Source organism: Girardinichthys multiradiatus, chromosome 6, assembly GCF_021462225.1.
Source record: "Girardinichthys multiradiatus isolate DD_20200921_A chromosome 6, DD_fGirMul_XY1, whole genome shotgun sequence".
Lineage (NCBI taxonomy): Eukaryota > Metazoa > Chordata > Actinopteri > Cyprinodontiformes > Goodeidae > Girardinichthys > Girardinichthys multiradiatus.
In genome coordinates, this window is record NC_061799.1 from 40,116,154 (window position 1) to 40,134,055 (window position 17,902).

Here is a 17,902-nt window from a genome sequence, read left to right on the forward strand (position 1 = left end):
TCTTTCTTTCTAGGTGAAACGACTAAAGGAGCTACATCCATCAACATTTACTTTTCCTTCCCATAGAAAGTACTTCTGGATCAGTGCTTCTTTGTTCTCTTTGTGTCTCTGCTCTGTTCTCTCAAACCCCCAGTCGGTCGTGGCAGATGGCCGCTCACACTGAGCCTTGTTCTGCTGGAGGTTTCTTCCTGTTAAAAGGGAGTTTTTCCTCTCCACTGTCGCTACATGCATGCTCAGTATGAGGGATTGCTGCAAAGTCAACGCCAGTGACTGTCCACTGTCTCTACATGCTCATCCGGGAGGAGGGAATGCTGCAAGTCACTGACTGGATGCAATCTGCTGTGTTTCCTTAGAAAGAAAAATGTTTTATCCAATTTGAATAAAAAGCTAACTCTGACTGCACTGTTCAATGATTAGGATTAATTGGAATATATGTACCTGACTTTTGTGAAGTGACTTGAGACAACATGTGTTGTGAATTGGCGCTATATAAATAAAACTGAATTGAATTGAATTAGCAGCATCTTTAGATAAGGAAATTTAACACAAAAATGTTTTATGGAAAGAAAATGTTTTAAAAAAAATTTCTGATACAGAATAGTTTTTCTGAAAGTTAACATTATCAATCTCAACATATACGAATATCTGGTTAGTACACCAGTCTAAATAATTTGCCATGGCTGGAAGAAAGACACAGCAACATTTCTTTCTTTTTTTGTTTCTTCTACAAATAAACAGAAAAACAAACCCACTTGTGTAAACATGATTAATTGTCCTCTTCATGAAGCTGCTTCCTTGTGTTACTCAACCAAGTTTCAAATTTCATCTCCTGCACTAAAACATGAAATGCTAAATCGGGACGCAGATACCTGATCTTATGCACATCTCCACTGCCTCTTGATGTGGCATCAGAATATTAACGCTTGGATGTAAACTGTAACAAAACACCAGCTTATCTCATTGACAAGCTTCAGCTGATGATCTCCCCCATGCAGGCTAACATAGTGATTGTGACAGAGTAAAAAAACAGGCCTCTCTGTTCAGGGTTTCCTTCCTTTTTTGCACAATCTACTGTTACCTCCTTGGTTATTTTTTTAACAATTATATAACTTTCCTCTCAGTTTTGCACCCTCTTTGTTCCAACTGACTCTTCTAACGTTTACTGACAGGTCAAAATATCCATCAAAACAAACGTTTCTGACTGATCTGAGCTGGAAGATTTGCCACTTACTGTAATATATCTATCTAGTTATGATCCCACCAATCACAACTAACGCTCGCGGGCCACTCATGTAGGTGATTCATGGTCGATCAGCGTGATTCAGCGCAATCAGTCACCTGTGAAAACTGTAACCAGGTAACACGCTGCTTTGGAGAGAGGGTCGTCTGAAGTTGATGGCTTCACCGCTTCCCCTTAATTATTCCTCTTCTGTGTCAACATTGCCATAAAATAGGCCCTCACAGGCCATTATCTTGTAGTGGTGCTTTTACAACTCTGCAGAGAAGTGAAAACTAGTTTCGACCTGCCGCTGCCCACAAGAGCTGTGTTTTCCCCCACAGGTTGTGCAAATTACTGGTGGATTTTGAGAGTGTGAGATGAAAGTGTGCGGGAGAGAGGAGAGGATTTTCAGCCCAGCGGGACAACATGCTGTCCTATCAGCACCGGATTAGCCGGGCATTAGAGTCCAACTTTTTTTTTTTACATTTTTATGAGGTCTCAGCTAAACTAAACACTGATAACAAGGGCTGACTTTTTCATACTCATGAATAAAGTTAAGTCTGGATGAGGAACTACAGCTGCATGAGTTCTTTCAATAAAATAATTTTGTATTACCAAGACACATGTTTAAGTTTGAATAAAGTATTTGAACCAAAGTTTTACACAAGATTTGCTGCAAAGATGAAAGTGGAAGGAGACGAGATTAAACTTCAAGTTTTTGTAAATGTTTAGTCTTTTTTTAAGGTATTATTATTATTATTTAAGGTATTATTTTAAGCATTGCGGCATTACGCATGAAGATCACATCTTTACTCTTGTGGAATCACTGAGGGAGTCAGGTATGTTTTTGGACTTGAAGACATAGCAAATATCCGTGACAGATGTTCAAGCTCTTTTCCAGAACAAGATGGACTGTGCCAATACTGCCTTTTGTCACACATCTGCATTGAGAAGCAGTGCGTGAAGCCACACTGCTTCTCAGTGCATCTTCACCCTTGAAGATCAGATCTGTACCCTCATAAGAAACCAGTTACCTAGGGAATCTGATGTTTTGGGGAGTAACAGAAGGCCTAAAAATGGACTTTAAATTGGGGTGCTATGGAAACGGGATGTAGCAAGGTCACTTTATAATATTAACATCCTCCAGATCTCAAGGCCGCCCCCTCCCTGGAAGCTTTCTGGGCATATCCTAGCTGAAGAAGATCCTCAGAATTATCCAGTACTAACCAGAAAGACTTATAAGCTGTGAATGTTTTAACATTCCTCAGGAAAAACTGAAAACTGGGGAGAACAGAAATGTCAAGGTGGACCTGCTACCTCTGCACCAGAGCATCAATGGAGATAAACTACGGTTTAATTTCGATGGGTCCAGAAATGACACAGATAATAAAAGAGGTCCCACAGTTATTTTTCCAAATAAGCATTCATTGTCCTCCAGAAGGAAAGCGTAAACTAGAAGAATGAAAGAGACTACAGAAACAGCCAATATAGCTGAAGATATTGGTTGGATAATGAGTATTCAAGGCATCCAACTTATATTCATCCACAAATGCATTAAAGCATGAATTATGCAGCCTTGCAAATGCTCTGAGCACGCTACACAAACAACAAAAGCATCCCTATTTTCCATGGCAATGAATAACCTTCATAGAGAAAGGTAAGGAAAATAGAGAAGTTTGAGGAGTCATTTTGGCTGAAGAGCAAAACTCGAGCAATAAATTAGAGCTCGTTTTGCTTCTGAATTGGGAAAAGTAAAGGTTTGACTGATGCTCTTCATCTGAACCAACAGAAAAAGCTAGCGGAGTTAAACTGGCGAAGGGCTGCCAGAAAATGAAGGGGCGGCAACACTGGGAGAGCAAAAGGAAATCAAATTGGAGCAGTCTAATTTCTGGGGCAGCCATCATGGTCCAGTTAATATGGTTCTCTCTCTTGATGACTGCTGGGTGACGAATGGATCCCTACTTGTAATGGTTCCCATTTTCAGAGAGCTGTATAATACTTCCAACGGAAGTGTGCGCAGCATCTGATAAATCATAATCTAAGTCAAATTAGGATCCATTATCATCAAGAGGCAGGGGGTCCTTTTACCTCTGTTTCAGGGCAGCAAGAGAGGTAAATGAGACTAGAAGCATCTTGTGACAGCAGGCAATTTTGAGAGAAAAAGATTTAGCGTGTGCTGCATGATTGCTACTGTAATGTGCGTCCTAGATGCCAAGGAGGGTGCTCAGACAGACTGGAAATCGGCAAAACCACAATGCAAATGGAGACCCATTTTTAATACAGCCTTTAACAATCCATATCAACCCTCTGTTACATTTTCTGACAGTTAAGTTTTTATATTATGCATGAAATATGCAATATTATGCTATTTATAAATTAGATGACTATTTTGAGGGTGCACATATGCTTGCAGTTACACTAAAGGGAGCAATGACTATACAGCATAAAGCCTCAGAGATTTACAAAACCAATAATTAGCCAAGCAAGTTCAAACTTATGATGGATTCTCTCTACGCCACACAGGGTCAAAATTAGACACACAGGCTCCTCAGTAACACTTGGTTAAATGTGTCTTAGCAAGCTGAATCTCTTACTCAAGAGGAGGCTGTCACGTATCCACCCCCCTTAGCAAGTAACACCTTGACCGCACACTTTAGTAGCAATCGGAATATTTTGGCCTTAATTTTGGCTGGATATTTGACAACTTTCATTGGCACAATTGGTAGAGGTAACCTAAATTGGTTGGTTGGTTTCCTTGAATAAACTCTGATTTAAAGCATACGTCCACATATTTCCTTGAAGTCGCAGATGTCAGAGCTTTGGGAAGGTGGGTTACCTGCTACTGTCTACTACAACACCATTTCTGATGTGGATTGTCAGACGTGTCATGGGACGGACGCTATGGGTGTACTAAAGGACTAGAAGGTAACATGAGGTAGGACACCAACAGGGCATGTCAACAAGCAATTTATTTTTAGAGTTCATGTAGAGGATTTCAAACTGCAATTGAAGAGATGAGGGTGTCTAGTGTGGCAAACTTTACGATTTATTCATCTTTTGGCATCTTCAAGTAACCAACTTTGGATTCTGGTATAATTTTGGCTGGGATATCTGCCTCTTGGCAGAACTGGTAAGCATCAATTTAAATTGGTTGGTTTCCTGGTATGGACTTTAAAATATAGTCTACAACGTTTCAACTGATGTTAGCTTTCTTGATCCATTCCAAAACCAGTTCTGGTGGATTTTGGGAATCATTCTCCTGCTGAAACTGTTGAAGAATGTGGAGGTGTTGCTCAGTCACTATTTCTTCCAATTTGTTCAATGCACTAGCAGCTACACAGCCACACTGCATAATGGTGCCACTACCATGTTTGACAATTTATTTAGGTTTGAAAATAAAAAATTCATACTTGCTAACAGTTTTTTTTCAACCAACTATCTTGGAAACTGCAGTCGTTCAGGAATGGCTACCATTGTCCTGAGTGTCAGTCAGTCCAATAAGTGATGCCAAACTAATACTTAAATAAATTACCAGCTACAATCAGTCGTAATAATTAACGGAAAGCTAGTAGTCCTGTCAAGTTTAAATACATTTTAGAATGTTAATCGCTATATCTAAAGATATTTAGGTCAACATATTTATATTATATCCTCTATATATTATTTTGGCCTTGAAACTCCAAAACAAAGTCAAACTTTTGCACCCTTTGTTTTTAAAAATGACTGAAGTTGTTTGTTACATAATTATTTCATATAGAGAAAAATATGGTTCAAATATATCCTTAACAGCCCTAAATAACTGTAGTATAACCATGATTAGGGAATGTGAACCTCTGACCGTAATTGTATGCATGTCCCATTTAAGAAAGACATAAAAATGTCAAATCACTATTTTGTAACTGAGTCATACCATGTATCGTGCATTAGCTGCAAACAGAAAAATATTTGTTTTCCAAGACATTGCTCCTGGGAATGTAACTAAAGTGCAGCATTGGTTCAGCAAGCATTCATTAAGAGCAGGGACTCTACACAACAGCGTCATGAAATATTCAATACACAGCAGCTTTTAGAGGACATGTTTTCCAGACCACCAAAACAAATGAGATACTGAGCAAGAAAAAGTTATATTCCTGTTCTGTAAGCTTGACACCTCCCTCTAAAAACAAGGAGCAGAGAACAAAACCTTTTTTAGATAATTTTTAAAAAGGAGAGATCTTGAGCTTTAAGCACACAGTAATGAAAACCAGATCTCTAAAAATAAAATCAAGTTACCTCTGATATTGTGAGACATGAATTACAAACATTAAAGGTCAAATCCTTGAGTCTGACTCCACAGATTTTTAAGACTATGAAAAGACTTGGATACTCAGCCATACTTGAGGTAAAGTTAATTCTTATTATTTATGTTTTTGAGGCACCAGTGGCCTTTATTCATTATTATTTAGACAGGAAGGAGGACAGAGAGAAGGCGAGGACACGCAGTAAATGGCCCAGCAATCGAACCCCGGACAACTTCGTCGAGCAGGGCAGCCTCCATATAAGGTGTGCCTGCCACTGAGCCACTTGGTGCCCCACGTTAATTAACTTCCGATTTTTGTTTTTGTTTTTTAGAGGTTTCCTGACTTTTAAAATATTTCACTGAATACTGAAAGAGAAGATCCATAAATTCATGCCAGGTATTTAATCAGGCAGGAAGGCTTTAAATGTGAAAACTGGAAGAATAACAGACTGGAAAGAAGGAAGGACACAATGAAGAAAGGGACGACAAGAGAAAGACAAATGACCTAATGAAAATGTTGGGAATAAAATGGGAGAAAAAACAAAGGCTGAGTGAAGGAAAGAACAAAGGAAAGAAAGAATAGAAACTAAGGAAGGACAAACGGAAGGAGAGAAGTGGAGGACACAAGAAAGCGAACAAAGAAAGAACACAAGAATAGAATGAATAGAAGGACAAAAGGAAGGGAAACAGGAATAACACGGATTAAAAATTTAAAAAGCAGAGCACTGGACAATATGCTGTACTCTTCAAGAATCTGGATTTCACTGAACAGCATTGAGAAGCAACTAAAGTTTATAGAAAATTTTTCAAAGATCTCAAAAGTCCAGAAGAACCAAGTAACCAAGTAAGACCAAGACCACTTTGAAATATTAGAAGGAGGTATAGCTGTTTGGAAGCCAAATACAAGGAAAAGAGTGGTGACTTAAGACTTTTGCACAGCATTGCAACAGTATGGTATCCAAAAATCGCCTGGCCTATGAATACATATCTTAATACAGTTGTGTGTATCAGAATCATACAGTAACCCACTTATAGGGCATCAGCGTGAGTTCAGACACATGAATGTTGCTGAATTGTCTCTTCACACATTCAGATGAGTGGTTTTCACTCTCTGGGAATAAAGTGTAGATAGAAATAGTGTCACTGAATGAAAACTCACTCACTAGACCTAGAACGGATCTGCTCAGCATGGACGTGGGAACAAGGTAGACGCTGCTGGACATCTCAGCTGCAGAGGACCCTGTTTCAATTGGTGACTAATTTAGCAGAAGACAGTTTAATTAGCTTCCAGAAACATTTGCTGTTGAGCACAGGCACAGACAGGAGGAATCCCTTCCGAACTCATTTTCTTTTCTTGTTCGCAGCAAAGTTAACCCTTAGCGAGAGTTCCTTCTGTTCAGAGGAAGATAAAATGTGATAATTCTCCTCTTAAAATTAACTGCAGATTGTTTCTCCAACACTTTCAAACCGTTAAACTCTTCCAGTGCAGCAGATGTTAGGAGTTGTGAGAATTCCCATCTTAAATCTTCAAACTTCTAAAAAATCATCCTGGACCAGCTGCAGCCATAAAAACCCCACCAGGCTAGACGTTCCTGCTTCTCCTGACAAATGAACGGTTCAAAAGAGGCCCACCATGAAACACGCGTAGCATCAGCAGGCTGCAGATGCTTCCTCCTTTAAGCTTCTTTCCACTGGTCCCAATCCCACTATTCCATCTCTTCCTGCCTTTCAAATGAAACTCCGAAATGTGCCGACTGGTGCGACGAGTCGAAGGCGTTAAATCAGTGGGTTTAAGGGATTTGCAGTGAACTCTGTATGTCCTGCTGAATTCAGGAGTAATGCACACAACCAGCACTGCATTCAAAGCCAGTGTTGCTCTGGGTTCCTCTAGCTGTATCCGTGTTTGGTTAAGGTGAATTTGATGCTAAGCAGACCAACTTCAGTGTGTTCCAACCAAACTACTAAGAAAGGCTTTGCAGGTTTTAGTTTCACACTCAGACTTGCAATAAGTCTCTTTTTTAGGGTTCCAAACTCTACACCAAGGGGAAAATTTATATCCAACTGCTGAAGAACCATGAAGAACAAGTTGTACATTACTGATTACAAGTTTTCAGACATCTGATAAACTTAAAAGCAAAGTAGAAATTAAACAATTATTGAGTTAAGTTTAATGTCCAAAAACAGCTTGATGTACATGTGGCACGGGTGATTTGTTACAAATTTCTCCAATTATAAATTTTTCTCAAATCAAAGGTTGGATTTTCCCACATTTCCATCGTGACATTAAGTCACTGCATTAAACGATTAAGACATGCTCATTTTTACCAGGGGTGCCAGTAATCGTGGAGAGTGCTGTAAGATTCTGTAAGCAATGAAAAATTAATAACTACCTGTTACTATACAGCGTATTAGGAAAAAAAAAAACATTTCAGCAGTCTGGTCTCCACCCAGGCAGGCGACTGTCTGCCTGGAGAAAAAGCTCCAGACTCCTGTCAAAACGTCTTGGAAGCAGGCAGGAGAAGCTGTGGCAGTCCCTCAGGATGGAGGCCTGACGGCAGAGACAGTCTTCCTGTCAGGGTGAATACACCCATGGCATATCTGTGTGTGTTTAAACACAATATGTGTGGCTATAGCTGTTAAATGTGGCTGCTCTGAGCTTTGGCAGTGCATGTACCTACTAACGAACAGTCACTTCTAAGGCTCTGCAACATTTTTTATTAATAAATCAATTATTTTACCACAGAGTTGTTAAAAACTTACAGATTTTCTCTGTTTTTGCTTTTTTAGAAGGACCTTTAACATCCAACATTTAAACATCAAACCCGAAAATGTACATCCAAACCAACCTGTAAAGTGTAAAAAAGTAAATACCCACTTGAATTAACTACAAGTTAAGCACAAGCTCAAACAAATCCAAGAATTTGTCATTCTAAAAGACAAGGCCACTATTTGACATTATCTAGTGTAGAGACACAAAGCATTTAATTGTATCTGATTTGAAAGACAATCCCTATACTGAACCCCGGTCTCAGCCTGATGCAACAAAAAGACACCTACATGAAAGATGCCCCAACAAAGGGAAGCCATGCAAATCTCAAAGGGCCGTCACGTGGTTTCTATCAGACACCCGTCACGCTGCTCTCCGAGGTTCAAATCCCTCCGGGGAGGGCTGCTCAGTATCCTGAGAACGCCTTCAAGATCCTGAGACAGGATCGCTTTTTGAAGACAGCGAAGTGGAAGATGACTGAGGGTGAGGGTGGAAGATAAAGAAGCAAAGAGGGAAGATGGAAAAGAGAAGACAGGATAGAAACTGGGCTGGGGATACAGGCTAGGTGTGATGGGAGGATAATGGTAGGTGGCTTGAAGATGACATAAAAGCAGAGTGAAAAACACAGAAAGAGACAGAAAACAGATGTATTTCATAATATTCTACTTTTCTAAAATAAAAACCTAATGACATCTTTGCTTGTTGGTTTCTTTTAAAATAAACAGAAAAAAGAGAAAATAAAAGCTTAAATTTATGCAATAACTCCGGTGAGGCCTATTAATGCTATTACATGCATTAATAACCATGTGTGCCTGAAACATTCAAGATGTGCTTCTTCTGCCAAGTTTAAACAGGACATGGAAGTAGGCGAAGCATTCTGCACATTTTCTCTGGGATGAAAAACACAGAGGAGGAAAGAGCTGCAGAGATATAAGGCCTTTTGGATTCTGGATATAGAAGCCTCATTCGTTTTTAATTTAACTGGGAGCAAAGGCATAGCTGGAGAGGTTACGGGAGATAGTGACGAGTCAAAGATTGGATGAGGAGAAAAAAAAATAATATTTATAGATAAAGATATAGAGTCCAATGAGAAGCTTCAGTGGAGATCAGAAGGGATGGAGAAGATGAAAGGATGAGGTGTGTGACGAAGTTTGGCAATAAATCTAAAAACATCTTCTTATCACCTGTTAAAGCATGTTTGATGTGTGGATGCAGAGCACGTCACTGCACACACTGAGAAACTAACAGAAAGAAGCAAAGGGGAGCAGACTACGTCCTGGCATAAAATGAATTAATCCCTGGAGATCCTGCAGCCAGCTGCTGGTTTTACAGCAAGGGCACCATAAGTAAGGCATTATGGATATGGCTTGGCTTAAGTGTGCCACTTTAAAAAGCCCCTTTGCCATTAGCTGAGACCCATGTAGCTCGAACAGACAGACCAATGAGTGTTTGCTCTAAGAGTGACCTCACCGCGACAGAGGAGCGTTTTAAAGGCTCGGGCTCGGACGAGACAGAAGAAGGAGCCCCGAGGGACCCACCTGCCTCTGGACCCCCACCCTCCTTTCCTGACTGTAGGGCTGTTAATCATATTGTCCGAGCTGCTGTATAATGGCGTCTAATGGTGGCCATCTCATCCAGGAACAAAGCTCTTCAATCACTTCTAATACATTTTATATTGTATTGCCCAGGCTAGAGATGTTGAACTGATTGTGCATATTAAAGCACTTTATCCTTCATTTATGAGCCTCCCACATTTTCATATCTGCTGGAAGTGCAGCAATGAGAGTTGAAATAAAATTTATTTTTCATTTCCCTTTTGATATTCTTCATCAGTCCTATCAGCTCCTAGCTAGAGGGAAATTCAAGAACTGGAACACCAAACAGCAACATTTTACAAAGAGTAAAAAAAAAACTAAAAAGGCTAAAAATACAAAGTCTTTAAAGATTTCAATGCATATTAATTATCGTGTGCTGTGGGTGACAGCATGCCTAACAGACAGAATACTAATTAAAACAGGTTTACTAGCTACATGTTGCTACTGCAAACTTAGCTCAGACTAGTTGGTGCTTCTAGCCTGATCAGCCACCACCCACAGCTCTACTTAAAAGGTATAAATAAATATCGATATAAAAAATGTATCTGCTTAATATGGTAAACTTTACAAGTTGAAATCTTTTGAAAAAACAAATAAACAACAAACAACAAAAACAAGCTTAAGAATTACCACCAAAATCTTTTTTTTCCATTAACGTTTTGATAATTTAGGCTGTTTTCTCTATTACAGCTTTCTAGTGATCGTCTTGCATAGTTTAAGTGATTTAACTGAAAATAGAGGTCAGCAGTTTTATTTGCTACATTTTAGAAAAAAAAAAGGCAAGCTCTGCTTTGATTGGTTGACTCCAGTGGTCTGATCCAACACAGCACCCCAAAGCCAACAAATCAGATCCACAAAAATTTTAAAATAGATTAGATGAAAACATATTTTTGAGATGAAGTATGAGCTATTTTTATGTTGTTTTCTAGGAAACTAAAATAAAAAATAATAACAGTAAAAAAACAACAAATTCTGCCATATTTCTCACATAACTGGGCCAGATGTGATATCTGTAATATAGTTTCTTGGAAATTGTCTTTTATAGTCTAGCAAGTAAACATATATTGTACCTGGTGCTTTTTGGTAAAAGCCCATTTCTTGTTGAATGTTGGAGAAATAAATAGATAAACAATAACATTGACCTTTAAACACAAATGCAGGCAGGCAATTTGACAAGGAAATATTACTTTATTTTTCCATTCCCATATATGAGGTAAATACTAGCTTATAAAGTATTTGTAGCGTTGCTAAAAACGAATTAAAACTATGTATAAAGAGGATTGCTAAATATTTATAGGCTACATTATAATATAATATACATTACAAATATCTGTCAGCATATTTTTAGTGTAGTATAATTTATAAAATTCATTGTATCCCAGGACAGAGATGTATCCAGTGGTCAGGCTTTACACATAGAACCAGTAAAAACAAGAATGGATAGATGGATGGATGAATTGAAAGAAAGAAAGAATAAATCAGATAGATGGGTGTAGCAATTAATAGCCACATGGATGGACTGATGTATGTTTTAGAAAATGGGTGAGCAATAACATTTGGATTCCAATTAGTTTTCATCGCAAATCCTGACCTGAAAAATACTTCAGACTTCTTGGGATCCGATGATTAGGCTTTTTGAAATTGAGAATTATTGTAAATTGGTATCCACTAACTGGAGTCTTGTTACAACACATTGACCCTTTCATGGGACTTTTCTTTTAGTGGATATTGTTAAACAATTTAATGAAAAAAATATATGTAATCTACCTGAATCTGTAAATACTTTGAGATTTTTCTGAGACTGAGAGTAAAACAACTTTCAGAAGCATATGAAAACAGAACTTAGCATGCTACTGCTAGTCTGGATGTCCATACATCTTATAGGAAAATCCAATCATATCCAATATTTGTCATTCCTAGAAAGAAGCAATGTTACATCTGTCACTAGATAAAAGCTCTATTTGCATAAGCAGTGTTGTTGTGTCTTCATGGAAAAGTTTGCCACAAAGGACAAGGCAATGACCTGCAATTACTGCAAACTGGAACATACATGTGCAGACAAAAGCAACCGTCTGAAATATGCTGTGTGACCAATTACTCTGCATTACCTTGAACTGCAAATCTCCACCTTCCTGTTACTCCCAGGCAAGACAAACAAACCACCTGCAGTTATTTATGCAAATGCAATTACACAATCCAGGGAAACGTCTACTTAGTACAACTAGAAAATAAAACTACAGCAGCTATTACTAAATAGATCATTGTAATTACCTGCTTCTGTGAGAGTGCGATCACTGGAATATTCAGCATCCACGGAGCAGTAAAAAAAATAAAAATCCAAAAATTTGACAGGATACAACAGTTTATTCCAACATCTGCTCTCTTTGAAGGGAAAATTGACAGAAATTAGCTCCTGAAATAGATGAAGGAACATGACAGGGATAGAGTGTGGATTAGTGCTAATGATGCAGCATGTTCAGCCAAATCTTGTGTTTTTTTTAGGGATTAGTACACTTAATCGGGATGTGATACATGTGGCATTAAATGTTAAAATATGGAAAAAACAGTAAAAACGCATAAGCTCCTTTTTATTGAGGATTACTTGTTACTTAAACGATATAAAGTGAACCCAAAGAAGGGAGAGACATAATGAGACACAGGAGTAGAGCCAAAAGTGTCCAAACTGGGAGTAATGTCAAAACTTTGACACATTCTGCTTCAAAACATGGAAATCACAATCTGGATATTAAATGTGTTAGTTGTTTTCTTTATTTAGATGCATTTTGATGTAGTTGGAAATTCTTAAATTACTCTATATAACATTTGAACATTTTGGGGTAAATGTTAAACAAATAATCATGTATTAACCCATGGGCAAGCATTCAAATGCTTCAGTGAACTAAAAGGAATTTTGATTTGGAAAACTGTTTGCATAGTCACCATCCAGAAATTATTAAAGAAAATAAAATATACTAAAGATATCTGAAGAGGCCAACACCATTTATCTCTTTACTGAGGTTTCCAACACGTGTGTGTGTGTGTGTGTGTGTGTGTGTGTGTGTGTGTGTGTGTGTGTGTGGATGAATCTATGGATCAATGGATTAATGGTGAGAAGTAGGATACATTTTATAGAGACAAATTTAGTACCAAGAAATAACATATTTTTCAATTTAGTGTCTATTCCCCATCATATATCAAACCTAGAAAATCCCTAAATCAAATCCCATACTATTCCTGCTTCAGAAAAAATTACTTCAGAAAATCAGAACTGCCCCTTAAATGAGAAAAGACGAGGCTAAGCTCAAGAAAACTGCTTCTTAAAAAAAAGAAAGCAAATCAGGAGAAATGACATAAGTCTGACTGTAGAGCTCTTAACCAGCAGACAGTCATCAGGTAACAAAATCTTCCAATTAGAAAGCATGACCTTTTCTTGGTAATGGTGGCTCCATCTTCAAAGGAAAAGTGGGGAGAATGGGCTGCACACCTTTCAGCGACAGAGGTTACTAACTGTCTGTGATAAGGTATCAACAATCGTTGCTCATGTGTTTGTACTTAAAGTACTGTTTGTTGAAAATAATAAAAACAGAAGTGTTACCACTAGGTTACAGCGTTTCAGGTCAAAAAATGAGTCTCTGGTGCAAAAATCAAACCTGTAATCTTAGGATATAACAACAAACCTCTCCTGAGCCTGAACATTGATTACAGGCGGCACAATATGACCTTGAAAACGCATGATTTCTTCCAAGCTTTTGAGCCAAGCGCCAGCAAAATGGGCAACAGAGGGATAGACCAGGGGAGGTCTTCACTGTCATCGCAGTTTTCTGAATACATCCATGGAAACCAGATCTACTGGGAGGGGAAGGCAGATTCACCGACCAGGCAAATCCTGCTACTTCTTTACAAACCTCTATTTACAACAACATACCATTGGTTTGAGCTTCTCCAAGATGAACCTCAGTCGTTTTACTTCATCTGCATTACACAGTTTTTTTTAGACTCAATGTCTGGGTTCCTGGACATTTTCCATGATGCATACTACACATTTCTGGACTTAAATTCTTCAGGGCTCCAGGTCCATTTAAGGGCCTTTTGGAAAGTACATTTCACTAGGAAATGTAAGTAAATGTCTTTACAGTGGCCAGTCTCTGAATCAGGAGCCTGCAAAAACCAGGCTGGATGGATGGATGGACAAACAAATAGATAAACAAACTACAGATAGATTGATAAAGTGAAAACTGGATAGGACAAATAGCTGAATGAATGAATAGATGGATGGAGGAATAAGGCAACAAACAGATGGGAAGAGTAGTCGTCTTGGAATCTGAAAATTGTGGGTTCGATTCCAGCTTCCTCATTTCCCTGAGCAAGGCAGTTAACCCCCAATTGCATCATTGTAGAGAATGTGTGCACATTTGTGAGTGTGACTGGGTGAATGTAGCTGTAGTGTAAAGAGCTCTGAGTGGTTGGTATGAATAGAAGTGTTACATTAAATCAGGTCATTTACCATGGATGGACAAACTAGTGGATGGATGGAGAGATACTTGGGTGGATGTCAAATGGACAAATAGAAGGATAAATGTAAGGGGGGAGGGTGGACAGAGGAATAGATGGATAGACAATTGGAGGGATGGATGGATAAATAAGATGCATGAATGGATGAAGGGATGGATGGATAAACAGGAGGATGGGTGAACGAAAGGATTGTGGAATGAATTGGTTACAAATATTCTCCTATTACTCCTTATTGTTATTTCCACACTTATCCAGAGCCGGCAAACACTTCTCCAGAGAAAGCATAGCACCCTGAAATATTTAAACCATCAGCTTTATTTGCTGCCCTGCTGACACATTCTTAATACTGGACCTCCCCAGCCATTAAATCGCATTAGGTACAGGGATCACGCATGGATGAAATATCAAACACACCATGATTGAAGTGGCAGACATGACAAAGTTGAGAAAAATCCCATCTTGATGCAGTGATCAGCCATTAGAACGTGTCCGCAGACAGCTGAGCAATGAACTCAGATCAGCAATCAAATCTGCATGTCGCAGTCAGAGGCAGAGGGCTGGAATACCAGGGTGTTTACCATCCACATACATCCAAAATGGATCGCTGAGTGAGAGTAAAGTATGTATCTTTAGGGTCCAGATGAGGAGAGGAGAGGAGAGGACTTTACTGGGACTGGTTAAATTGACCAGCTGGTAAGCAAAAGGTCTAAGAAAGTGTTTAGCATAAATCAAGTGTTAAAACGACATTCACAGGGACTCCAGCGCATATTGATTAGTCATTATTTGTACTAACAGGCCCGAAAGATGGGGGCTGGGGCTCAGAGTGGACGTGATGGCAATCCATTATCCTTAAGGGAGGAGGAAAGGATGCTGGAAGGGATCGATGGGTCCTGCACGGGTCTGGCAGGTTCACTATTCAAATTCTATTAAGACACTGGAAGAAAAATGAGAAAGGTCTACAGGAGTATGAGAAGAGGGGGTGTGACAGTTTCAAGCTCTCTTTGTCTAGGACCCAGGTTGCATATGTGCCGTTTAACAAGACAGAAGAAAAACAAGTAGCAAAACTGATTTAAAACACTTGAAAATGTAAAATCCTGATAAAAAAGGCAGGTGAAAAAAATCTACCAAAAAACCTTGCAGATCAAGAGAAACTGAAAAAGACATTTTCCTCCCTGAAGCAAGAAAGCTGTCAACACTTCATTCCTCCTACCTTCCCCACTAAACTATAACTTCCTTCTCGTCAAGAACATTTCCCAAGATTGCTGGGGGAAAAGAGGAAGAAAAGAACTAAGAAAAGCACTCTCCTCTGTCTCTTTCATCCTAAATTGTCCTCCTCCTTTTCAACCCATGAGAGCAACAAGCTGGCAGGTTTGACGCCGGTTGATGTCCGGAGCAGAGAGGGCACCAGCATGGAGACGTCTGGTTCTCGTCAACAAGTGGACGTAATATGGAACAGGACATGTAGAAGAGATAGAGTGGAGGTGGTGACCTGAGATCTTGAAAACATTAGGTAATGGGGACTAATTTTAAGCCCTTTAATCATAAAAGAATAAAAGATTTCCTCTGCGTGTTACCAATCAATGAGGTGGCTTATTGGCACGAGTCTCCCTCATCAACAAGACGTGAAAAACTGACATGACAAAGTTCTTAAATATCATTTATGGGAAAACAAAGAAGGATGCAAGAGTCATTCTGATAATCTGCCTAAGCATGAAAACATGCCAAGGGAAAAAACTTTGTCATTAAAAAAGATAAAAAAATAATTACAACTGAAGCAGTGAAGACTGTGGGTCACACTATGAAAAAATTAGCAAAAGTAGAGCTGACTGGATGTTGTCCAAGAATATGATGGATAAAGAACCAAACACTCCATTTAATATGCTGGCAGGCTTATCTGTTTAAAAATGCCTTTAGATTTGAATTATCTGTTAATTGTTAAACCTTAATAACAATTTTCAGATCAACAATAAGATAAAGAATTTCTAAGCTGCATATTTAATTCGAGAAACAGAGGCATATTACAACAGAATACCCCAAAGTTACAGACAGCAAAAGGATAATATGACCATTAATTCAACCTTCAGGTCTCAGTTTATTCTATGCTTCACCTGGATCAGATGGACACAAAACATGTTCTTCTAAGGACTGCCATAAAAACACTATCCAGCAACATGATTTTGAAAATGTTTTAATATATTTAAAAACATTTTCAATTAAAAAATTTCTTTAAAAAGATTTATCTTCCTTTTTTTTTTAAGTTCGCAATTTATCAATATTAAAAAACAATATTTCAATGACTTTTATGATCTTTAGCCTTCATCAAATATAAACAATAAAATATTTCAGAAAATGCAAAAATTTTCATTAACTTTATGAAATTGTAACCGAGTGCACTTTTAGTGGTTAAAATAAATCATATAAATTAATTTTTTTTTTTTTTTATCATTATCCATGTCAAAAAACTGGTAACAACATTAGTATAAATTGTTATTTTTTTCCATCCACTACATGCAAATCAAAGATTTTTTTTTTGTACTATCAGACTACATTGCTGTAATTAGTTTTGAAAGCATGGTCAAAACTTTGAGGAAAGTAAAAACTTGAAAATCTATTTAATTCTCACCGTAATATACTACCTGGCCAAATTTGATGAGATTTGCATCATTACAGAAATAGTTACGGAAAAAAGTCCACCCATCCAGGAGGGCTATGTTATAAAAGTATTATATCCCAAGATATAATCTGATGACGGCTTTAAGAGATCAAGAAGGCCGGAAGCTACCCAACCCTACCATGCAGCCATAGTCTAAGATCAAAGTAAAAATCCACCAACTCCATCACAAAATCAGAGCTTATGTCCCTCTGCTGAACTATTAATATGCTTCCTCACGTTGGCTAATTTGCTTTAAGCAAATGGCAGCTGAAAGAAATAATTACGTTTTGTTCTGACCATCATTATTACAGCAGCAAATCTCCACCGAGCAGCAGCTGCTGGCCTTATTCAGCACAGCAAAGTCATTTCAGAGCCTCGGTAAAAAGGCCGATAGATATCACCACTGAAATGTGCCGCACTGAAATAAAAGATCCAAACATGCAGATCCACACATTGCTCCAATCTTCAACAAGCTCCATAAGGAGCTTGGAGAGTCTCCTAATTAGATTAATAAGCCTTTTCCTTTTTTCCTACTATGGTGAAATGATTGCATTTAATTAAATATGGGAACAACTTTTTGGGGCTTTATGAGTGTGTGTGTGAGTGAATGGAAGAGTCAAAGTGAGTTGGCTATAATTACTTTGGAGCTGTTGAAACAGGAGGTCTCTTAATCTCAAATGCAGTTAAGACTTATTAAAGTGGAGAGAAGGAGAAGAAAGAGGAAAACCCAAGAAACAGACACTTAATTTAACAAAACAAATAACAAATAACAACCTCTTTGGAAACAAGTCAGCTTATTCGTTGTTGCAAACCAACATTAAACTTGAAAAAGGTTAAATGAAATTTTGAACGGAGCAAATCAACTCCCTTCTATTTA

At 38.3% G+C, this 17,902-nt stretch overlaps 1 protein-coding gene across 9 annotated transcripts in view; it reads right to left on the bottom strand.

Annotated features, from left to right (window-relative positions):
- The window catches only part of pard3ab (par-3 family cell polarity regulator alpha, b), a 327,405-nt gene that overhangs the window by 34,465 nt on the left and 275,038 nt on the right, over positions 1–17,902 (bottom strand). For 2 of the 9 annotated variants that reach the window (XR_007038822.1, XM_047369395.1), the window contains exon 23: positions 12,132–12,154. The exons of the other annotated variants lie outside the window; for them this stretch is intronic. Coding sequence is in view for 1 of the 2 variants with exons in the window: in XM_047369395.1 (XP_047225351.1) it covers positions 12,132–12,154 (23 nt within the window). In the remaining variant the exon portion in view is untranslated. The remainder of the gene's footprint in view (positions 1–12,131; positions 12,155–17,902) is intronic. 9 annotated transcript variants of the gene reach the window in all.